This window comes from Staurois parvus, unplaced genomic scaffold (genome assembly GCF_062004578.1).
Source record: "Staurois parvus isolate SC_StPar_1 unplaced genomic scaffold, SC_StPar_1.0 ptg000341l, whole genome shotgun sequence".
NCBI classification, from domain to species: domain Eukaryota; kingdom Metazoa; phylum Chordata; class Amphibia; order Anura; family Ranidae; genus Staurois; species Staurois parvus.
This window is the reverse complement of record NW_028318137.1, coordinates 2,299,293-2,325,046: the sequence shown is the minus strand read 5'-3', so window position 1 is coordinate 2,325,046 and position 25,754 is coordinate 2,299,293. Positions and strand designations below refer to the sequence as shown.

Genomic DNA, 25,754 nt, shown 5'->3' with positions numbered 1-25,754 from the left:
AATAAAGAGATGCCTAAAAGAAAAAAAAATAAAAAATTCTCTGCATTAAGGTAAAAAACCTTGTGAATGCAGCTTCACCTCCCTCTTATACTTACCTAAGCCTGATCTCAATCCAGAGTTGTGCACGAAAGCAGCGGCTCTCTCCCTTCTCATAGGCTCAGATAGCAGTGAGGAGGGAACAAGGAGTCTATTGATACTAAGACGACTTGGGAGTGAGCCCACACAAGTGCCCCCATAGCAAGCGGCTTGCAATGGTAGGCACTCAGCAGGGGGGAGGAGCCAAGGTCATCAGCAGGGGACCTGAGGAGGATTGGGGCTGCTCTTTGCAACAAAAAAGAAAAAAAGTGTACACACACACTCGGGTTCTTCCCAAAAGTTTCCGCACTTTTAAAAATATATATGTATAAATATGTGGAGGGGGGGGGAGAGAGAGGGAGAGGGGGAGAAAGAGAGGGGGAGAGAGAGAGGGAGCGGGAGAGGGGAGGAGAGAGGAAGAGAGGGAGAGGGGAGGAGAGAGGGGAGAGGGGGGAGAGAGAGGAAGAGGGGAGAGGGGGGAGAGAGAGTGAGGGAGAGGAAGAGGGGAGAGAGAGTGAGGGAGAGAGAGGGGGGGAGGGAGAGAGAGAGCGAGAGAGGGGGGAGAGGGAGGGAGAGAGAGAGGAGGGAGAGGGAGAGGGGGGAGGGAGAGAGAGAGGGGGGAGGGAGAGAGAGAGGGGGGAGGGAGAGAGAGAGGGGGGGGGGAGATCCCATTAATCCACATACCCCATAATGACAAAGACTCTAAATCCAATGTATCCTCTTATCATATCTTTTTACGCCTTACCAATCTTTCCTGTATTTTCCTTTACCCATGCTACTCCCATCAGTTCTACAAATCTCTGTATAATTTTAGATTCTCCCCACCTTTCCCAGATTTTCATTAATTTATCCATTTTATCTTCTCCACTAAAATATAGTTAAAAATTTAGAGATCAGCCCTTTTGCTGCATTGATTAAATGGGGTACCATTGTGTTTTTATATAGTTTCGTTGTTAAATCGGTATTATGAAATAGACACACCCACGGGTCTTTTAATATACTTTCCCTTATAATCTCACCTATTTGTTGCATTATCTCCTGCCGGAATTCCTGTATTTTGGGGCATTCCCACCATACGTGTGTTATTGTACCCACCATCCCGCATTTCCTTTAACATTACATAGAATTCTCCGGGTGTTGTTTATGGTCTCTACTAGGTGTAATATACCATCTTACCAGTAATTTATAATTCATCTCTACAGTATTCATATCCAGTGCCCCGTGTGCGATTTTAAATATTCTGTTGTTCACTGCATTCTCAACTCATTATCCCATAAATGCTGGTATAACCAGATCAGATATCATAGTTAGTATCTTATAAATACATGAAGCACCACATTTTTGGGTAACTATATAAATATTTTATCCACAATCATTTTTGGTCTTTGTCTTTTCGCTTCTAAAGTGCGCCTCATAAATCTGCAGTCTACTCTGTCAAATGCTTTTTCAGCATCTATTGACAGAAGTAAAACTGCAGATTTCTCCTTCTTGCTTTTCTGTAGCAATAGCGATGACCTCAGACTATTATCTCTTCCCAGTATAAACCCCACTTGATCTATATGAATCCATTCTGGCATTAGGTCTTTCGTCCTATTAGCAATAACTTTTGCATACAGTTTTGTATCTATATTCACTAATACTTTTGGTCTATAGCTGGCACATTGAGATAGATCTTTACCTTCTTTAGGAATGATTGTTGTGTGCCAGCAGATATTCTTTCCTTATTTGCATTCCCTCTCCTAATGCATTCATACGAGTTTATGTACACATTTTCAGGATTAATTGTTCTTTAAACCTCCTATATTATCTTACCGTATATACATCCAGCCCCTGGCTTTTCTCTGCTTGTGTGCTCCTGAGAGCTTCAAGCACCTCTTCTTGTGTTGTTGGTCTAACATTGTAAATCTTTCTTCTAAATATGTCTGGATATTTTTTGTTTCTAACCTCCTCCAATTCCTTTGAATTCTTTGAGGTTACCGCATAAAGGGAGCCACAATATTTTTGAAATACACTGACAATTGATTTGGTTGAATATACTATTTATGCTTTTCTATATAAGTTACTGATTTATTTTTCTTTACCATCCTTGCAAAATATTTTCCAGATTTATTTCCCCATTGATATCTTTCTCTCAGCACCATATTAAGGGCCTTGTTTGTTAGACTGTTCCATTAGACTACTTAATTCTTCTCTCTTTAATATTATCTTTTGTTGTATTACAGTTTCCATTTTTTTTATGCATATGCTCTAATTCATATAAGTCCTCTATTATTGTTTTCATCTTTTCCCGAAGTTATTTCTTTTTTTCTGCCCCTATGGAAATCAGGATACCTCTTACATAAACCTTATGGGCTTCCCAAATGTAGCAATCAAAACTTCTTCCATTTCATTTAGTTGAAAATATTGCTCTATTTCTTTTTGTATGATCTCCTGATCTTGTTCATTCCCCCCTTTCAACCCCATTGTGACCGATGCATGATCTGACAATGATGTAACCTCAATATTGGATTTAATCAATAACTCCAATAATCTATGTTCTATCATTCTATAATCCAATCTAGAATATGTCACATGTACTGAAGAATAGAACGTATAATCCTTTACACCAAAATGTTTTATTCTCCATGCACATACCAATTGGTATTGATGTAATTTATTTTTTATTTGTTTTAAATGTCTACCTCCATCCCTCTGTACATGCAATGATGTATCCAATTTAGGATCCATGTCAAAGTCCCCTGCCACAATCAATTTACCTTTCTTAAAATCCATCAATTTCCTTAACGTATCCTCTAAAAACATGATTGAGTTCTTATTTGGACTGTAAATATTTGCGAGTCTACATTCCATTTCAGATAATTTCCCCTTCAAAAACAAAAAAACGCCCGCGAGGGGAAGGAAAGGGGAGGGGCCCGAGTATGGAGCTCTGAGTGTGTTTTGAGAAGGAGCTCCAGACGCCCGCAGCATTAATGCTGCTAAATGAAGCCTGACACTCACCCCGCTGTGGATCTTTCCCCAACAGCTTCTGCTGCTGGGAGTGCCCATGGAGCCTTGCCCCGCTGTGCCCCGATACCTGGTCCGGATAGTATACCACCGATCCAGGTGAGTGTAGTGCCTGGATCACAGATGGTTGGGGAATACAGCGAGACCGAAGTCAGCTGTCAAAGAGGAGGGGAGAGGCGGGGACACGAGGCTGAGATATGTGGATGAGATTAGTGAGGAGTGTCTCCTGGAAGCTGCAGGTAAATCTAATGCACCTGTCATCTGTTTCTGAAGAGGACCTTTGGGGAAAGCTGCTATGGAGGAGAGTATGAGTCTGACCTGTTATGAGGAAAAGAGAAACATATAAGAGCACCTGCTAACCAGGTATTTTCTGATGTAAATATTCAAAAGCAGAGGTCCCCCTACCAGATGATACCATACATGGGACTTGGAGTCAAGAATGTCAGAAAGGAGTGAATAAAGCAAGGAACGGTGAACCAGGCGCAGATGGTAGAGGTGAGCTCCTGTGGTTAAGTGGCAGGAAAACTATTTTCCCACTATATTTGTGCAGTATCTGAAATAAGTATTATGAAAATACATATGGAGAGCACTTGCGAAGCACAGAGTAGGATACGGGGTGCTCTCAGGGACTAAGTGAAGTATTAAATTTATACGCCCCCTTAAAGTGATTCGGGACTAAACAGAGGTGTTCCTGAGTTCTGTTATAACACTGTGAAAAACGGACTATTTATATTAGCCAAACTAACATGAGGAGTAGATCTGCCAAGGGGGAGGGATGAAAACCCCAGTGTCAAATTTAAATAAGAGCATAATTGGAATACTGGAAAAAAGTCCAGAGAAAAAAAGAGCATGAAAAAGATCAGGAAGTAAGGAGAGTATCAGATAAAGACCAAACCAGACTGTCATGCAGGATGGAAATTCGGTTAATGAGACGCTATATTCTGACAGTATAAAAGAACATAATATAGTGGGTCAGCAGGAAGTCTTATCCCAAATTCCCACTAAAACCGAGATGGCGGAAATGTTTGCAAAATATCAATGGAAAGTGAAATGGCAACAATTCACAATGATCTGGGACAAATGTTAGCAAGGGTGGAGGAAGTAGAAGGAAAAGTGGAAGCGCAGGCCCAGCAGATTGGTAATTTGGAACTACAAGTAAGAGAAGAAAAGAGAACAGAGGAATCAAGAATACAAATTAGAAGACCAAGAGAATAGAGAAAGAAGAAACAACTTGAGGATTTGGGGTCTACCAGAGATTACAAGAGAAGACCTGAGGGTAAAAATAAGGAGTGTGTTAAATCCATTGATTGGAAAATCAGATACAGATCCCTTGAAAATAGAGAGTGCTTAGAATTAGACGACCACCAGGAATTGCATCAGAATCCCCAAGAGATGTGATTGTTTGCTTTTATTATGAGGACAAAGAAAAAAATGTGAAAAAAATTGCGAGAGAGATCTGAAATAAAATTTGGAGAAACAAAGTTACAAGTTTTTGCGGACGTTGCCTCTGTGACTTTGTTTAGAAGGATATTAAACCATTGCTGGAATAAATGAAAGAAAAAAATGTTTGGTATAACTAGGGGTTTCCAGCATGCCTGATTGGACTGAAAAATGGGAATTTGGCCAGGCTCAGATTCCCAGAGGACCTCAAAGATTTTTGTGAAATTGGGGGTAGTTGAAATAGCGGGGTGGTCAGAGGGGTTCAATGAGAGAGTAGACCTCAGAAATGAAAATTGACAGCAAGTGAATAGAAATAGAAAGTAGCGATGGAGGGAGATGGAGAAAGGGAGATAGAGGGGAGAAGAAATGTAGGGAGTTGCAGTGGTGGTGGTGGGGGGTCCCCCCCCCCATATATATATTTTTTTCTTCTTTCCTCTCTTTCTCTCTCCTCCTGGACTTCAAAAGCATTCCAGGATAGCAGCAAAACATATCCCATGTGAAAACACTTTTTCATACAATTTCATAATTTCTCGTAGGTAATACATACCATAAAGCAAAACATATATTCAGATTAGTCATTTTAATGTGAGTCGCCTGATACCTTACACCCCTAGTTAAAGTCTACAGGAGAGTAGGAAGCCATATAGTTCTAGCTGAAATAGTAAAATATGGCATATTTGATGTCTGGATGTTCAGGATATCATTCTGCATATTAATCTACTAGTGGCTAGGCTGCTACATGTACCTAGGGAAGGTTATTGACCATGATAGAAACTGAGGGATTTGGTCATAGCCTGAGTTCCCCGCCTAAACCACCCCTCCCCAAATGAGGCAATTGGTTCTCTGCTTTAAGGAGACACCCTGCTGAGTTCCTAGAAAAAGGTTGTTATGCTTGGAGCAGCAAGTTGAAGAATTCTCCCTTTTTAACATCAGGAACCAACTTTAGGAGAAAAGGCACCCTTTTGCGCTGACACTTGAACGCTACTTAAACCAAGGGTGACGGCAAGTATTCTACCTCTCTAAACTGCTGTTATCTCTCTGTTGTGGTATTGCTCTCTGTGTATGTGTATATATATATATATATATATATATATATATATATATATATATATATATATATATATAGGTTACATCTTTTTCTGGAAATACTTTTAATGCACCATTTTGACCTTTTTAGTAATAAATCTTATTTTCTGAAAAGTGTTGAACTGTTTATAAACCTCTTTAATGCAAACTAAGAATCCCTGTCTCTGAAGAGTGCTACTGTGTGTTTTAAACCTCTATATACATCTGTCTGCGGTGACAGTGTGTATACAGACGATTATTCAAACATCATAGTGTTACTGCTAAGTTTGGCAATTTCCTCTTTCTCTGTACAAAAAGGAGGTGGAGGCAGTGTGAAGGGTTAATTGCGTAATTAATCTGACCCAATAACAATCACTCTCAGGCTGCGGTACATAGATTGTGGCCCATTAGCTGGAAAATCTTTGTACAGGGTGCAGCTGAGCATGGTATAGTTACGCACGTGACAGCACGGTTTTAGATTGGCTAGTCCTTCGGTCACGAGTTGCTGAGAAGGGCTGCGGGTCTGACACCGCGTCCGTCACAGCCACTATCTGGGAGACACATAAAGCCTATATGAGGGGAATTCTGATAGTTTTGGGGATAAAAAAAAAAAGATTGACAGAGAAAAATAAAAGAAGTTAACGGAAGAGTTATAAAAATTAGAACAGAATCATAAAAGGAAACAGGAAGATGATGTATATCAGAGGATCATCCTTAAAAGAGAGGAAATAAAAGATTTAATGGAGCAGGACACCAGGAGAATCTTCAACAGCATCTCAAAAGATAGATATAGATGGGGGAATAGGCCAGGAAAATACCTGATGAAAAATTTGAAGAAGAAATCTAAAAATTATATAGAAAAGATTAAGAACGAGAATGGGGAACTGGTATATTCCACCACAGATATAGCTAATATGTTCCAAAAGTTCTATAGTAAGCTTCATGAGGTGAACCCTAAGGATCAGAAAGGAAAGGAAGAAGAGGAGAATAGGAAAAAGTTAGAAATCCTTAAAGAAGCACAACTACTAAGATTAGCAGAAGATAAACTGTTAGACCAGGAGTGTATTATAACACAAGAGGAAATTAGGAGGCCCTGAAGAGTATGGTGGAAGGAAAGAGTCCAGGACCAGATGGTTTACAGTAGGATATTATAAAAATTATAGGAAATACTGGTACTGAAACTTTGTAAATATATGAATGCATTAGGAGAGGGGACAGGAATGAGAAAGGAATCACTTCATGCACATATAACAGTTGTCCTTAAAGAAGGGAAGGACAGTGCACAATGCGCTAGTTACAGACCAATATCATTGCTAAATATTGATACAAAGCTATTTGCGAAAGTACTTGCCACTAGGTTAAAAGAACTGATGCCAGAGTGGATACATCTAGAACAGGTGGGATTTGTTCCAGGAAGAGATAATGGTTTGAGAACACTGCTACTCTTACAGAAAGTAAAGAAAGGGAAACAGTCAGCGATTTTATTGTAAAAAAAATGCAGAAAAAGCTTTTGATAGAGTAGATTGGGAATTTATGATTAATACGCTGGAAGCATTGGGAATAGGGAGTAAAATGGTAAGATGGATAAAAGGGACTTTATAATAAACTCACTGCATCTATTAAAGTGAATGGGTCCTTGTCGAGATCCTTTGAAATGCATAATGGTACTAGACAAGGATGCCCATTGTCGCCATTGTTGTTTTTTTATATCCCTGGAACCATTGTTGGCTATGGTAAGAAAGAATATAGATATTAGGGGAATTAAGGTGGGAGAAGTACAACATAAGGTAGCAGCGTATGCGGATGACATGTTGTTTTACATTGTGAATCCTAGAATGACACTGCCAAATCTAATGGGATTATTAAGGAGATATGGGGAGCTGTCCAATTTGAAAATAAATCTATTAAAATCTGAGATTTTGAGCATCAATATCTCAAAAGTAGAAGGCACAGTACCTACAAAAAGACTTCCCCTTTATATGGAGAGGGAGAGAGAGAGAGAGAGAGAGAGAGAGAGAGAAAATTAAGTTATTTAGGAATAAAATTAATTCCTTCAATAAAAAATTTATATCAAGCTAATTATATCCTATTAATAAACTAAGTCATGGATGAGTTGAGAAGACTCTCAATAGGAGGGGTCTCGTGGATAGGTCGTATTAACCTGGTTAAGGCAGTGATAGTGCCAAAAATCCAGTATAAATTTCAGATGCTCCCCATATATTTACCAGGATTCTTTTTTAAGATAAGAAAAATGATAGTGAGGTTCATATGGGCTAACAAGAAACCTAGAATTCAAAGTGAAATCCTATGTAACAACAAGGAGAAAGGGGGACTGAACTTACCAAATATGAGGAAAAACTATATGTCGATATTATTATCATCAAGGGTGGTGGATTGGACTTTAATTCGAAAGGGAAAAATTGGGTTAAAATTCAAAATACACTACGTAATGTACAGTTGGAGAGGATTATTTGGATTCCACGAAAATATCGAGTGTTGGATGAAGAGAGTAGTACACTGATACGGGTGGTGTAATGATCAGTTGGGTCATTTGTTTCAGCATTTCCCCAACCATTGAGAATGCCGGAGGATATGCTTCCATTTGAAAAAAATTTTGAGATATGGCTCCGCCTATAAATATATAATTTCTAGAATTCCTTCCTCTCTCTCTGCTCCATCGTTGGCCTCAGAGGGATCTGTTTGACAGCTCTCCTGCGGTATACTGTGCAGAGGGGGGCGGTTTCCTCCACGGAGATCCTTCCACACTCTGTTCCTCTCAGTCGCTGAGCACTCAGCAGCCCCAGTGTCTTCAGCATGTCGGTCCCTGCCCCGCTCTCAAAGCTTTCACCAACCGATTCTCATCTGCCTCCTCCGACAGCTAGGTAGCCAGGCACAGCTGCCTGCAAGCTGCTCCTGTAGCCACTGCCGCCTCCACACCGGACTCAGTCTCTACTCCACTCCACTGAGCAGTCTTTACTCTCCAGCTGAACCACAGAGGCCTCAGCAAACACGAGCCTCTCCAACACAGCACCACGGCTCAGAAGACACCAAGCATGAGGTATCTCTCTAACTAGTCTCTCTCTAGCATCTTCCAGTGGTGGCTGGAGCTCCTAGCACACACAGCCAGCTAGCGCCGTGTTCAGGCCCCTCCGCACAATGAAAAATGGCATAAGTATTCCTACCCTTTGCAACCACAATTAAAATTTAGCTCAGATGCCTCCCATTTCTCTTGATCATTGCTGATGTTTCTACGCCAAGGAGTCTACTTGTGGTAAATTAAAGTGCTGGTCACCCAGCCAAACTGAGCAATCTGGGGAGAAGGGTCTTCCTAAGAACCTGATGGTCACTCTGACTGAGCTCCAGAGATACTGTATGGAGATGGGACAAAGTTCCAGAAGGACGACCATTACTGCAGTGGCTAGATAGAAGCCTCTCCTCGTTGTAAAACACATGAAAGCCTGCTTGGAATTTGGAAAAAAAAAAAAAGAAAAAAAAAAGAAAAAAAAAAAAAGCACTAATAGAGAATAAAACACCTTTGAGAATAAAATTGTGATAGCCCCAATTTTTTATATCACACAATATTACCGCAAAGGTCTAGGAAATGCAAAATTTGTAGGGCAAACAAACGCAATAAATTACCCAAATTTTAGGTAAAATAAAGATGAAGTTGTGTCGAGTAAATAGATACCCAACATGTCAAATCTTAAATCCTGTGAAAAGGTGACAAACTTTACTACCCTATATAGGGTCTTGTGCTAGCATAACTGTGCTTACTTCGGCGTGCGTGGCGATATGTAACATGTGTATTGCAACCAATGTTTTCATGCATAGGGCACCCCCGACACGTGCGTTTACATTTGGGGGGGTGGGGGATGTTATGTGCTTGAGTGTCACTATTTTTGCAAATGATGTGCGGACCCCGGCAGCAAAAAAGGGGTCTCTGGTGTAACACACGATGAGGACAGACCACAGATTCGCAAACTGCCTTTTAACGTCCTTAGCGGTTTTCCCGAGTGTAGCTCGGGTTAGAATTTCTATACCAAGAACGGTAACCCCGAGCTACACTCGGGCTTACCATGCAGCGTTCTCTGGGGGTCCCTGCAGCACTTACCTTGTCCTTCGCTCCCACGATGTGTCCCCTACAGCGTCCCCGTCCATCTCCTCCGGCGGATGCCGGCATCTGACTTCCGTGTTCCGGTCCCCGTGACGTCGGAACGTTCGGGCGGCGGAACCGGCGGGAAATTTGAAATTTTTAAAAAATGACATTTTTGCTGTCATTGCTTTTTCACTGCATTTCACATACATTTTGTCCCCACTGCTTTGTCCTGTGCCCTGCCTGCATTTTGACTGTTCTTTCTGCCTGGAAACTTAGAAAAGTCCATGGCGGCCAAAAAGCGTCCCTTTACATCAAAAGCGGTTTTAGAACAGCGATAGTAAATCAGAACCACTTGCAGAATTGAGTGATAATGATTTGTGGGGAAATTCGTCATCAGACACTGAAAACGATTTTGCGACTTTGCTCAGCGATGTGCGAATTTGCCTCTGTATTTCAAATTTCAGTGTTTTTGGTTTGATTATATTATTGAATTAAATTGATTATTATATTATTATTTTTTATGATTATTAATTAAATTATAATTTATGATTTTGTGTTTCAAGTTTTATCATATCCGGAATGTTTAATAGACTCTTGTTCGGACAGATTTCAGTGAGTTATTCCTAAAAATTACAGCCTACAATTAAAAACTACATATTTCCATGCAAAAAAATGGTACCGCTTTCAGCACAAAATTCCTGACATGATCATACCGCCAGGGAGGTTAAAAGAGAAGGGTTCTGACACTCTTGCGTGGGACCCTGGACCCTTAGAATGTTTCCAAATTGCACAGAGGAATAAATCAAATGGCAGATATAGTGGAAAGGTTTTTGCACACATTCGAAAACACAAAAAGACCAAAGGCCTGTAACGACAGGCTGATGCTTCAGATGCAGGGTAATATGTACTGCATCAACAAAGTTTGAAAGAACCCCCTGTAATACTTAGTCATCGGCACAAGACTGCGATGGCTCTTCGGAAACAAACTGTTGAGCTCCAGAATCTGAGATGGTAAAAGTATCCAGTTTTGACTTAAGGGCTCAGGAGGGTTAGAGACAGACTCTGCAGGGAATGATGTGGGGACGCGCTTAAAACCTCAATGGGCAAAATGCTTCAGAAGATGAGCACAGTTAAAGCTGAACTAAAGTCTTCAATTGAAACAAACAAAAAAAAATGCTAGCAAATAGGTTCTTTATTGTTGGACACATGCAATCCTCTGCTACCTGCCTGCTCACAGTCTCCTTTACAATATATACCGAGCTGCACAAGTGCAGTTGTTAACATTTCGGCACTGGCCAACGAAGATGGCCACATTCCAGCAACTGGGAGAAGCTAGGTTGAAGATGCCTGCATGGGACCTCGGACCAATGAAGGAGTGGTAATTATTACAGACTTTAGTTCTGCTTTAACCTTGTCGCTGCCAGAGCTGTTTTTGACTATTTTGCACACATTTAAAAAAAATCCTGTTAGACCTGATGATTACACAAAACCCCCAAACGTTATATATTTTCTGAAAGCAGACACTTTATAGAATAAAATAGTGGTATTCCCAATTTTTTTATGTCACATGATATTCCCCAAAAGGTCTAGCAAACTCAAAATTTCAGTAAAACACACAGTTAAGTGAACTTTAAGACAAACTCAAGCAATAAATTACCCAAATTATTGGTACAATATAAAAGATGAGGTTGCACCGAGTAGATAGATACCAAACATGTCTAACCTTAGAATTGTGTGCACTCTATAAATGGCGGCAAACTTCAGTACCCTATATTTCCTATTGACGGTGCTTCGAAAGCCCCCTATAGGTCATCAGTTCAGTGTTGCCAAGGTCTTGTGCCATAATTATTGCTCTTGCTCCGGCGTGCGAGGTGATATGTAACATGTATCAAAACACCATGGACGTGTGCGTTTACGTTTGTACATACATATATGTTGGGACCTTCAAAAATCTGGGGGGGGGGGGAATTTTATGTGCATTTTATTGCCTTCACATAAGGGACAAAGGCCTGTATGTGATGATTTTTGGTGACAGATTCTCTTGTAATGATATATGCACAGTCTAAAAAGATCCTGCATGTCTGCTCTCAGATCCACTGAATGTATTGCAATGCAAATCCCATTGCAATACATTCCTTCCTGGCTATACTGGCTGGGCAAAGTGACAATGTAAGAGAAGGGGGTAAGTGAGCGCTGAAAGTCAATAAGCTGCTTAACACCAAAAGGTACCAAAATAGACAATAAAACAGCAGGGTGTAGCGCTTAAAGTAAAGGTATAAGAGACACTAATAAAAGTAATCGTGGTAAAATAAATATAAAACCACATATCATGTCTTGATAACAGCCTATGGATATGACGTTTTGAGGAATTAATATATCAATAATAGTCCCAGAATGAGTAATAAAGTGACAGTGCAAATGCATATATAATAAATAAATAGGTGTACTGAATAACAATACCCTCAACATCAAACTCACATATGAAAACAGTACTACTAGTGTTCATTTTTTGGACTTGACATTACATAACTCAGAAGGAGGCATAGTTACATCCTCTTATTAAAAGAAAAAAATCGCAACAGCTACATTCCTGTCAATAGTTGACACCATCCCTGTTGGCTTTCAAACATACCAAAAGGTCAATTCCTAAGAATTCGAAGGAATTGTACCAATCTTGACATGTACTTTTCACAAGCCACCATTTTGAAGGACAGATTTATCGAGAAAGGTTATGAGGAATCTGCCCTCACACATACAATGCAAACAGTGTCCGATATGGATAGGAATACATTGTTGGCTAATAACCCCAAACTTAATCTAGAATCTGTCCGTTCGTGACTACTTTTTCCACACAATACAAGACAATCACGAAAATAATTCATAATAACTGGAAGATTCTTATGGCGGACCCTGTCTTGGCTAAAATCCTGTGGCCAAACCAGAGGTCACATTTAGAAGGGCTGGTCCTCTGAGGAACAAAATAGCCCCAAATATAGTTGATCCTCCCACACAGATGTCTTTCTTTCACAGCATGAAAGGATTCTATCCATGCAATAAACGGGTTATTTGTACGTGCAATAATCAAAGGAAGAGGAAGGTGGACAAATTTACTTCCTCAACCACGGGGAAAGACTATAAAATTGACAGCTTTATATCTTGCACTAGTAGATATGTAGTGTATCTCCTGCAGTGCCCTTGCAATAAACAATACATAGGCCGTATGACAAGAAGGTTACGGGGTCGGTTACGAGAACACGTTTATGATGTAAAGAGAGGTTTCAAGGAACACTCGCTCTCAAAACACTCGTTTACATCACAACAGAGATCCCTCGTCCTTGAGATTCATGGGATACATAGTACAGACCCACTGGAGAGGTACAAATAAAAAAAGAGCAGTTTACCAAACTGAGTCGAGATGGATTTATGAGATAGGTTCCATGTACCCTAAAGGTCTGAATGTGGACATGGACATTTTTATTGATTTTACTGCCTTTATGGCCTTATTCTACGTCTTTATTTAAATATTAGTCTATTGGCCTCAACGCTCCCCTTATGTTTTTTATGCATTTCTTGTATTTTATGGCCTCCATATTATTTTTTATAGCCAATTTTTATTTCGGTCATTGCGAATTTTATTCACATTTCATACCTATTTTATTCTATATTCTTATCCATTCTATTATAATAAATTTTTATTAAAAATCATATCCTATTGTTTTTACATGTTTATGTTCACATATTTATGTATGAGATATATTGCTTTTACATTGAAATATGACCAGTATTGTTTCTTTATATATTTTTATATTGTACTTCTGACCAGATATATATATTTTTACATATTTGTAACATATCTACATATTTTCTCCATTGCTATGATTATTAATTTATTCCATATACCTTTATGCATTTTATGCTTGAAACACATCTATTCTTATATAGAGTGACAGGGTTTTAAAATTATCCCTGCCGCTATATCTGTGCACTTTTTGATGTATGTTTCCATATCTATACTCTGCTATGGTAATCAATCATGGCAATTCATTCTCTATTACAGCAGCTAATATGCTCAAATACGTTTTAGTTGATTATCTATGTGAAACGATTTGATTTTTCCTTGGTGATCATGTTTTATTGTTAATCATTCATTTCTTCTAATACATGGCGCCCGCGCATGCGCCGTGATGCTGGCTACACCAAAATGGCGCCGGTGTACGGACAATGAACTATTGGAAAATGGCGGCCGTATAGTGCGCAGGCGCCATTTTCCCTATATAAATCACAATTAAAGCATCCTTTAGCTGTATGCAGACCCCTATGAGTACATGCCATCGCACGAAACGCGTCTGGGAGGGGCTACAGCACTAGGACGCCACGCTGCCGGCACCACACTGGTCCCGGCAGCCATCTTGGATCACCATTACTGGTCAGTGGTTTGTTCATATACTTTCTTAATAAAGCACCCTCTGTTTAAACTGTATCACGCTATTAGCCTCCTCTTTTCGGAGCTCTCCGAGAGCTCTTACCATCCACAGAGGAGGTGAGCTACCCATGGGCAGTGGATGTCGGCATAAGAGGGATACCAAACCTGACCAGACCTTTAAAGGGGACACCCTGGTTCTTTGAGATTGATATCTCTAAATGCGCAGTGTGATTACGTATCTGGTGAGTGCACAGCCTTTACACTTTTCTTTATCACCAATCATTGGGACCAGCTATCTAGATCCGGAAGACTTCTAGGCACCTTAATACTTGGACTTTTACCTGGCACTGTGCACATGGCGAGTCACTGATTAGTGACGCATTACACATTTATTTATTATATATGCATTTGCACTAGGTCACTTTATTACTCATTCTGGGGCTATTATTGATATATTAATGCGTAAAAACGTCATATCCATTGGCTGTTATCAAGACATGATATATGGTTTTATATTTATTTTACCACGATTACTTTTATTAGTGTCTTATACCTAAGGGGAGGAGAAATCCCTCCACCTGCCAGCACCCACCATGTCAGTCTGGGGCCCACAGATGGCCAAGTGGAGCACGGCATACATGGTAGGGAGCACCATCACCAGGGTGTGTGTGAAAACAATCGGGTGGTAGCACAGATGCCCAAATTCTTCCTCCTGTCAGGCACCGATCTGCCTGTCAGTTTTATACACTATCACGGTGGCTACAGTCACTGGATTATGTGTAAACCCCTTACTGTCAGGCCGATACGATGTACAGGGCCGTCAGCGCATGGGTCAAGATGGCGCTATAATAGGGATCCCATATAACAGGTGTTGAGCCCTTATTGGGCAATTGAGCAAACGCCGAAACAAAGGGAGTATCGGCTGAGGTTGCCCGTAGCAGAGGGACCGAGCTCTCTGTCTTGGCAAAGACATGTTGCTTCCAGGTAATGGTAATGCAACTAGGCCTAATACAAGGCTAGACTCCAGGTTCTAACAAAACCAGAAAAACTGGTGCTAATGAGAGAGTGTGCAGCCAGGGATGACTGAGTCACTGTAGGCAGGCAGTGGAAATACACCGGAGACCCATGTTGTGTATCAGGAGCAGCAGCAGGATGGAAATTCCTCAAGACTAAAGATGAAAGAGCGTGCATGACTAAACCAAGTGGATGATGTCAAAACTTGGTCCCTTACCATTGTAAAACTGGCAATGGCCCCTTACAACAGTAAAACGGACAATGGCACTAACCAAAAACAGAACATTCCCACAATTCAAACCAAACAGCCTTATTCACGAAATGAGTCCTCAGAGACAGGGTTACACCTGTCTGTGCCACCCTCCTCAGCAGTATCCTCTGGTCTGAAAAGTGCCACAATGCAGAGGCTGGTGCGTAAGGGACTCTTTCCATATTAGCACCACACACCCAGTCTAGTGGGGTCTGGGTAAGGCCTTCAAAGTTTGGAGGTAGCACCAATGTGGAAAGCTGCTGCTGTATACAGTGACCAGCTCAAGCAGAGCTGTCAGTGAAGGATCTTGATTGAACTCACTGAGAAAAAAAAACAATCCACAAAGCAAAAAAGACTAGCAAAAAACTAGACTCATCAGCAGAGCTGAAGAAAAGTTGACTAACCTTCTAGGGCACTAGTAAACAACTGAGGAAAACATGGCAGAGGAAGGGTTATACTGGGGCAGGCTTACAATTTTTCTGGTTGCCAGTGTTCTGAAGACAGCAGTATAATCTGTTTCTGAATTCTTGTGTCCCTCAATGAATGAGAAAGATATGAATGAGAAAGAAATTTGTTTTTGGGTTGAGAAACACTTTAAATTGTCAAGGAGTAATTTTGACTTTTCAATTCCACATCTTGAAAGAGTACAGTGTAGGACACAGGTTGACTATTCATAAACCCTGGGATACAGGCTCATACTGTCAGGTGATTGGGCATTGGCAAAGCATTAAAAGACAGGATAAAGGTCCTCAGAGTAACCCAGAAATAGAAGGGAGGGTGTCTTGTACTGTACTCCAAGATATGGAATTTAAAGGCAAGACAAGACAAAACTCCTCATCTAAATTGTACAATACAGGCTGAGTATTCACAGTCTCCAAGCAATGTATGAGAAGGGTGGGTGACAACAAATACCAACTTTTTTGCAACTAATTCAATAGCAAAAAGGTTATTATAGAACAGATGACAGACTGTTATGCTCCATAACAGATGAACACTGGAAGCAGGTCACAAAAGACAGGGAAAAGACAGATGAAGTAATTGTTTTCTGTTCATTTTTACAGATGAAAAAGACAGAATTGATAATCTTAACAGTAATTTCATTTTTCACCTAAGGTACCTCTGTGGTTGACTAAAAACAAACTACAAAAGAGACTTAAGAAAATTAATGTGAATAAATCACCAAATCGCAGCGCCTTACACCAGCAAGTATTTAGGAAACTTAGCTCAGTTATAGCTAAGCAGCTATTTCTAGTTTTTAAAGGCACTGACTGAAATGGTACCAACTGATTGGCATTGAGCAAACATGGTACCAATTTACAAAAAAAGACCTGAGGTGTATAGTAGGAAAATACAGTCCAGTCAGACTAACAGCAATAGTATGTGAGGTATTTCAGGGTATGGTAAGTGACAAATTTATGTGTGATAAATATATCACAGCATGGATGACATTTTGGTCTAGAGTGGTAAGTGGGGTACCCCAAGACTCTGTTCTAGGACCAATTATGTTTAAACTATTCATTAATGATATAGAGAATGGTAAAAAAAAGCTAAATCTCAGTGTTTCTGGTGATACAAAGCTAAGTAGGACAATAAGTTCACAGCAGGATATCGAAACTTTACAAGACCTCAATAAAATAAAGGGGTGGGCAACTACATGGCAAATGAGGTTTAATATTGAAAAATGTGGACAAAATGCACTTGAGGGCTAAAAATATGAACACAAGTTACTTGCTAGGAGGATCTTCAAGGGAATCCAGGATGCAAAAATATCTGAGGATCCCAGTAGATCACGGGCTTAGCAATGGCATGCTATGCCAAGCTGCAGCAAGCAAAGCAAAATATTATCATGCATTAAAAGCTTATTTACTCAAGAAACAAAAACAATGACCATGCCAAATATTGAAAGTTTAAAAAACTTAATGAACGCAATATACAGGAATATGGGAACTTGGGAACACACACTTTGAACTGAATGGACTGGACTCTTTACTCAACTTTACCAACTATGTACCTATGATTTATGAAAGACCATTCTTACCAGACCAACCAGGAGAAAGTATGCACGAAATTAGATGGTGGAAGTCCAGTGTATGTAGTTTATCTAGATTTTGAAAAGGAATTTGATGTTGTACGTTGTAAACGTTTTAAGTGATTCTAAAGGCTGAAGGTTTTTTACCTTCAAGCATTCTATGCATGAAGGTAAAAAACCTTCAGTGTCCATTTTCCCCAATACTTAATGGACCCCGATCGTGATCCAGCACTGCACACGAGAGCCTCAACTCTCCCAGGTCACTCTCTCCTCATGTGCTGAGAGACAGCAGCGGGAGTCATTGGGGGGGGGGGGGGGGGGGGGGAGACCAGGAGCACCAGTGGGGGACCTAAGAAAAGGAGGATTGGGGCTGGTCTGTGCAAAACCATAGAGCAGGTATGACATGCTCTGCTGGGAGCTAATCCAATGACCAGGCTTGTGCTGACAAGTCCCCTCTGCACAGCATTCACTGGGAAGATCAGTGTCCTGCTGTTTCTCCTCCATGAGTTTTATAAGTATACAAAAATATTTGCTTTTCATTTCTATTTTAAGCTATTTAAAAAGGTCTATTGGAGTTGATGAAATGTTTTGTACATGGAGGGAAAAGTGGTTAAATGAATGGGTCCAGAAATGAGTGAAAAAAAACCTCATTCTTTGAAAGCATCTAAACTTGTGAGTGGTGTGCTCCATTTGTTTATTAAGGATATAGAGGTTGGGAACGAGATCAATTTAGGCATTTGCGAATTATACCAAATTATGCAGGGAAAAAACTTTGGCAAGAGATGTCACATTGTGATGGGGAGAAATTAATAAAATAGGGGGGTGGGCAGTTATCTAGCAGATATTGAGTAATGTAAAGTTAAACATCCAGGCGCCAAAAACACAATAGCAAATAACACATAAGGAATGGTTCCTCTGCTAGAATTGGCGATGGAAAAGTATCTGGGAGTGCTTGTAGATCACAGATTTAGCAATCGCTTGCAATACCAAGCCACAGCTCACAAAGCTAGGAAAAAGGGCATTAAGAAGGGCATACATTCAAGAGATAAATCACTCAATATACCCCTCTACAAAACACTGATCTGGCCTCATTTTGAACATGCAAGTTCTAGTTGTCACTCTGCAGTAAAGACCGTTGCACTAGAAAGCGTTCAGTGTAGGGCAACAACATTACTATAATAATGGTGATAGGGGACCTTAGCTATCAGGACCGATTACATAGATTACAATTATTCACTCTGGAAAAGTAGCGCTCAAGGTGAGACAAGTTTACATTGTACGAATATATCAAAAGTGTTTTCAGTAACTGTAAAACAGTCTACTCTAAGACCTCTGAAGAGGACACGCTGCCACAATTTGAGGTTAGAAGAAAGAAGGTTTAACCTTAGCTTAAAGTGTTCTTTTCTGTTAGAACAGTAAAAATGTAGAACTCCTTCCCCCAGGAAGTGGTACTTAGCTGAGAGTGTCGACAACTTTAAAAAAAACCTTTATATGTCTTCCCCAGAAATCACCAAAATTAGTGCAGGAACCCTTTTCAAAATCTGTGAACGTCAGAGTCGCACTGATTTGAGTGGTTCTATAGACACCCATAGGGTACAACTTGTCATGCGATTTTGAACTGTCAAATCACATGAAAAATGGGGCTAAGTGATAACAATATGTGCAATTAAACCATGGCAACATCTAATGTGTGTGTAGTATTACGTTCAGCAGACTGTGTTGTTCTATTGTTGTGACTTAGATGACGTTCAGAGCACATTTTATGTGCAATTCATGCAAAACTCCACGTAATCCCAAGGGGTGCACATACTTTTTCTTGCAACTGTATGCCTGCGCAACCTAAGTATGCATTCACTTTTGCGTGCAAGTACGGGGGGGACGGGGTGCTTTAAACTTTTAATTTTTCTTTTTACAATGTCCCTTTAAATTTTTTGATCTCTTATTTCTATCACAAGGAATGAAAACTTGTGATAGCAATAAGCAGCGACAGGTAATCTTGAGGGGGGTTGTTTAGGGGGGAGGGGGTGCACACCTCCTGCCGCTTGTAAAAGCAATCCCAGGGGCTACTTAGCTGCTGGATTACAGTGTCTGAAGTAACATTACAGGCCATCTCTCACAATGCCAGATGCATTGCTTCTAGTGTTGTATTTAGTGGTGCACCAAAATGCACATTCTGGATCAAAACCAAAAATTCAGGATGCACTTGGTGAAACCAAATGGACAGTTTTAAAAAAAAAATTATATATATATATATATATATATATATATATATATATATATATATATTTTATTTATTTTTTTTTTTTTTTTTTAACCTATAATTGTATTGTGTTTTAGGTTTTATTAATATCATGAATTTAAAATGAATGTGAATGTAAAAAATACAATCCAGTAACGCAAAATAATTTTTATTGAAAGTAACACAAAAATTGGACAGAAAATAAAATGAAAATCTATATAAAATTTAAAAAACTTAAATAAAGGCGTTTTGCATTGAAGTCAATGGGACGTGATTTTGCATTGAAGTCAATGGGACGCGATTTTGCACTGAAGTCAATTATTCTTGAGCTTTTTTTTTCCCCCTCCATCGACAAAACGACGATAACCATATTTTCAACCAATAATTTTCAGCGCCCGATATATTGGTGCATCAATAGTTGTATCAGAAGACAGTGGCAAGTTAATTGAAAATTCAAAAAGACAAAATAATAAACTTGTTAAAGTGGTAGCAAACCTACCTTGTTTACTTGTACCTACAGGCAAGCCTAAAAAAAGGCTAATCTGTAAGTACAGTAAATATCTCCTAAACATGCACCTTTTAGGAGATATTTGCTATAGTAGCAGCTGGTGACGTCAGCGGTGCATGTGCACTGCACTCTTAATGGACTGTGTGCTGTCCATTTTGAGAGCAGTGCTGCAGCCGTGACTCCCGCACACATGTGCGGGAGTGACGTTATTGTGGCTTGGCCAGTCAAACAGCCAAGGCCCACGAAACCCAGAAGGAAGACTGGGTAAAGATGGAAGCCCTGTCAGCAGTGACATTGCGCAGCTGGAGGGCTTTGTTTTAAGGTAAATTTTTCATAATGTGCTAGTATGCAATGCATACTAGCACATTATGTTGTTAATTTGCAGGGGACGTTTTTTGCGGTTTACTACCGCTTTAAGCTAAGAGTAATTTTTCTGTAAGGGAAACAATGTTTATCACCTTAGGACACTAGCAAAAAACTGAGGACTTAGAGTGAAATAAGATTATAGGGGAGGGGCAGGGGGCTATGAATACCCAGCCTGTGTCCAATGCTTGACAATTAAGATACATCTTTTGCTCCTTAATGTCCATGCAATATAATAGCTCTGACAATATGTACATCTTACCTGAATCCATGGCACATGGAAAATGGTAGCAACAGGCACAACCTTTGTTGTAACAGCCCAGTGTGGCTCCAGGCTCCTGGCAGTGAGCACAATTCTAGGAAAAAGAGAAAAACAAAAATGAAGGTTAAAGGAGGATTGAAGATCAAATCCACATTAACAATATATCAATTCCAAAAGATTACAACTTAAAGCTTCACTTCAGTCACAGACAAAAATATATTTTACCAGCACTCCTATAGCAAGTGTCTTTTTAGCGTTTCTTTTCAAGAATGCCACTGTAGCCTGTAATCCATTTAAATACAGCAGTGGAACTTTAAACAGGGAGATAACTTTCTGTTCAGGGGGAACCGTCACCTCAATGACCCTGCTGCTAGGGTTAGAGTTCCAGGATTGCCTTTTCCTCGCCCACTCTGCTATTCCATGTCCTCCCCATAATCTGTGTTCCTGTTGCCAAAGAAATGAGGACAGTAAAACTGGGTATACCAGTACTGAAAATGACACAGTTCAGCAGAAACCGGCCAAATTTCAGCAAATGTTTACTGGTTACTGGTGTCAGAAATCTGGCTTCTGTTGAGTGGTCAAGCTGATAGACCGGCATTTGATCACCACTTGCAGCCAATGGCAGCGCTGATCTGTGCATTCTGGCACAAGGGGTTAGGGCTCCCTGTTGTCAGAATAAAATAGAACAGCAGGAGAGATCTCACCGTCTACATCACTTGTCAAAAAGATGAGAGCACATCTGGGAGGGTTCATAAAACTGCAAAGAATTTGGGCACAAAGTGGTGATAACATTGAGGAAATGATACCAGCTGTACATCACTGCTGAGCACACAAGTATGCACATACAGGACTATTGTTGGACTGAGTCATCATGTTTTTCTTTTATATATATTCTCTATATACAATTTTTTTCACATTTGTTGCACATGACGTAAAATTAGTTGATTTTAAGTGAAGCGCTGCACTTTTGAGACACATAGGAAGTAACATTTCCATGAAGGGGTGTTCTTGGTAAGCAACAATGTTTAGGTACGTGGTATGTATCAAAAGTAACATTTATATGATGACAGGACCCAAGGTTTCCCAGCAGAATCTTTTCCAAAGCATCTCACTGCAGAGGCGTAACTTGAAGCGTGTGAGCCCTGATGCAAGATTTGACCTGAGACCTCCACTGCCACCTGCACCACGGGCCAAGATACTCCAAGTTATTTCAGATCTTAATTTACAGTTAGGTCCATATATATTTAGACACAGGCACAATTTTCATACTTTTTCCTCTATATGCGACCAGAATAAATTAAAACTAAATAATCCAAATGAATTTGAAGTGCAGACTTTTAGCTTTAATTCAAGGGGTTGAACATAAATATCCAGGACAAATTTTAGGAACTGCAACCATTTTTATACACACTTCCTCCATTTTCAAGGGCTCAAATGTAATTGGTCAAATTAATATAATCATAAAATGTTCTTTTAATATTTTGTTGAGAATCCTTTACTGGCAATGACTGCCTGAAGTCTGGAACCCATGGACGTTATCAAAGACTAGGTTTCCTCCTTTCTGATGCTTTGCCAGGTTCTAACTGCAGTTGTCTTCAGTTGTTCTTTGTTTGTGGGTCTTTCTGCCTTTAGTTTTGCCTTCAGCAAGTAAAATGCATGCTCAATTGGGTTGAGATCAGGTGATTGACTCGGCCATTGCGGAATATTCCACTTCTTTTCCTTCAGAAGCTCCTGGGTTGCTTTTGCAGTGTGTTTTGGATCATTGTCCATCTGTACTGTGAAGCGCCGTCCAATCAACTTTGCTACATTTGGCTGAATCTGGGCTGAGAGTATCTCTCTAAACACTGCAGAATTCATCCAGCTGCTTCTGTCACATCAATAAACACCAATGACCCAGTACCACTGGATGTCCATGCCATCACATTGCCTCCACCATGTTTTACAGATAAAGTTGTGTGCTTTGGATCATGAGAGGTTCCAAGCCTTCTCCACACTTTTTTCTTCCCGTCATTCTGGTGCAGACTATAATCTTCGTTTCATCCGTCCACGGAATGCTTTTCCAGAACTGGTATAGCTTTTTTAGATTGTTTTTTTGTAAAGTCTAATCTGAATTTTCCATTCTTCATGCTTATGAATGGTTTGCACCTTGTGGTATTTGCTCTCGTGAAGTCTTCTCTATTGTAGATTTTGACAATGATACGCCCACCTCCTGGAGAGTGTAGTTCACTTGTCTGGATATTGTGAATGGGTTTTTCTTTACCATAGGGAGGATCTTGCAAATATCCACCACTGTTGTCTTCCGTGGACGTCCATGCCTTTTTATGTTGTTGAGCTCACCAGTGCGTTCTTCTTTCCTCAGAATGTACCAAACTGTTGATTTGGCCACTCCTAATGTTGCTGCTATCATTATGATGGATTTGTCTTGCTTTTGAAGCCTTACAATGGCCTGTTTCACTTACATGGACAGTTCCTTTGAACGCATGATGTAGGTTCACAGCAATAGATTCCAAATGCAAATGCCACACTTAGAATCAACTCCAGACCTTTTACCTGCTTAATTGATGAATAAATAACGAAGGAGTAGCACACACCTGGCCATGAAACAGCTTTTGATTCAATTGCCCAATTGGCTTTTTGGTCCCTTGAAAAAAGGGGGGATGGCTACTCTTAAGAGCTGTAATTCCTAAACCCTTCCTCCAATTTGGATGTACATACTCTCAAATTAAAACCTTAGAATGTGCACTTTCAGCCCATATCCATTATATAACTATAGCTTGAATATGTTTTGGTAAATACCTGAAAAAAAGCTAAAATTGTACATATGTCCAAATATATATGGACCTAACTGTATATATTGAGAGGGTAATTAAAACGATTTTGGAGAAGCTGTCACCATTGAGATATACCGAATTATTTTAAATACTTGTAAGCAGATCCCGGCCTGAACCCTCTGAGTTTACTGAATCGCCTACAGGGTAATATGGCAAGTGTTTTTCCCAGCGATGCAGTGTAAAGGCTAATTCACACATTGTGTGGTGATGGACATTTTACCGCATTGTAAAACAGCTGTCACTGCAAGGACACACAGAAAATATTTGTTTCCTGTGCGTCCCATTCACACTGCCATGCAGCCTGGAGCTGTGCTGCAATAAAGTACAGACATGTTGCAACACTTTATTTTTAACTTTCATTACAGCACACTGTACACAAGAACATATTATAGCCTTTTATTTACATCACCCAGTGAAATAATTAAAACTCTTCTCTCTTTTTACTCCTCCTCTTTTGCTGCCTCCGTCTCTAAAATTCTCAAACTCTACTTCCATCTCATTCTCTTTCCGTCTCACCCCCATATCTTTCTCTTTCCATTTCTTTCTCCTCTCTTATTTGTTCTTTCCCTCTTTTTTCATCTTCATTTAATTTTACTCTATGCATATCACATGCAGTTTCTGGTGTGTACCAACAATGAATTAATAGTTACACACTGCAGTTCCAGTACAATTCACAAGCAGTTCTGTGCAGTGTGAGCCAATTTATTTTTAATTGACTGAATTTACACCTCAGCACAAGTAGTGCATGCACTTTTTAAAATGCACTGCAACAAAAGTACCATGCGATCTGGTGTGGGCAAACACTGCATTGCAAACTGAGTTGAGGTGTCGTTAACGTATTATTGACACCCACTGGAGATTGCAAATGTAGTGTTTTGCATGCAGTGTGAATTGAACAGAAACGCACGGCATGTTCCTGTGCAATCCCTTTGCGGGCATGGAGTGAACCAGCTCTCCAGGTTTCTATATGTGTTCATCTCTCTCCTTTGTATGCAAAAAAGTAAAAATAAAGAAGGATTACTGCACACTGAAGGACATTTTCAAAATACACATGTACAAATAATACAGGCAGCCATTTGTCCTAACCATTCCCAGAGCACTTTGCAGGCAAGACTTTAGTATCCATAATGTGAAAGTTAATGCTGTTGTCTGGTGAACAATGGTCACATTTTACCTGTCTGTACAGAGTTTTGACTACAGAGCCTGCTGAGGAGCTCAGGGAGGGTCTCCCAAATAGCTGCAACTCCTCCTGTTTTTTTTTTTTTTTTCCCATCTTGTGTCCAGTTCTAGATAACACATCACAGAGCAAGTGAGGAGGGGGCAGGGCAGAGGGAGATTATATATTTCATTGGACAAGGCTTCTTGACAGGATGACTAAGGGCTGCATGTTAACTCTTTCAGCAAAGTACTAAGAAAACAGCACATTGTGATGCAGGGGATGAATCTCTGCTTTAAACAGAAGTTGACAGGAAGTCTCCAGGGCCCCCCCCCCCCCACGGAGCATGTGCCAGGTCACAATTGTGACTTCTGAGACCCCTGTAGTTATGCCAGTGTCTCACTGCCTCCACTGATTTGCCTTCTTCCCATACTTCATCGCGGTGCCAACTCTTCCCCAGGCTGTCCACATAGGTCAGCATGGGCACCTGGACCATTCTGCAGTTACTCAGCCCCATACACAACAAGCTGTGGTGCCAATTTTTTTTCAGTTTTCAACACATGGTTACTTGCTACTTAATATGTCTTATGGGCGTTTATAGGCCATAGCAATGAGATAATCAATGTTATTCACTTTACCTGTTTGTGATCTTAATGTTATGGCTGATTGGTGTATGCAATATAGTATTTACTTGTCACACAGTTCATCATTCATTTAACGTGTAAATAAAATGATTCTGAGCGCAGAACTTTATTTTTACCTTCGTGCATTCCCAGTCTTAAGGTAAAAAATGCCCCATTACCTGTTCTCTCTCTTCCCACCACCTTCCCTAAACATTCACCTGACTCCTCTCACTTCCTAGTCTCACAGGCATAGGTGCTTGCTGCTGTCAGGCAACCCCTGTGAGGAGGGGGCAGGGGCGTGTCTTGCAAGAGCTGTGTGTGTCTATGGAAGTTACGGACATATACAGAGCAGGAAGCAGAAGACAGCACCAACAGGG

General features: G+C 40.2%; 1 protein-coding gene across 5 annotated transcripts in view; it reads right to left on the bottom strand.

Annotated features, from left to right (window-relative positions):
* The window catches only part of TCF20 (transcription factor 20), a 497,541-nt gene that overhangs the window by 94,571 nt on the left and 377,216 nt on the right, over window positions 1-25,754 (bottom strand). For all 5 annotated transcript variants that reach the window (XM_089684285.1, XM_089684283.1, XM_089684284.1 and 2 more), the window contains one exon: window positions 20,768-20,861. In XM_089684285.1, coding sequence (XP_089540411.1) covers window positions 20,768-20,861 — 94 coding nt within the window. The remainder of the gene's footprint in view (window positions 1-20,767; window positions 20,862-25,754) is intronic.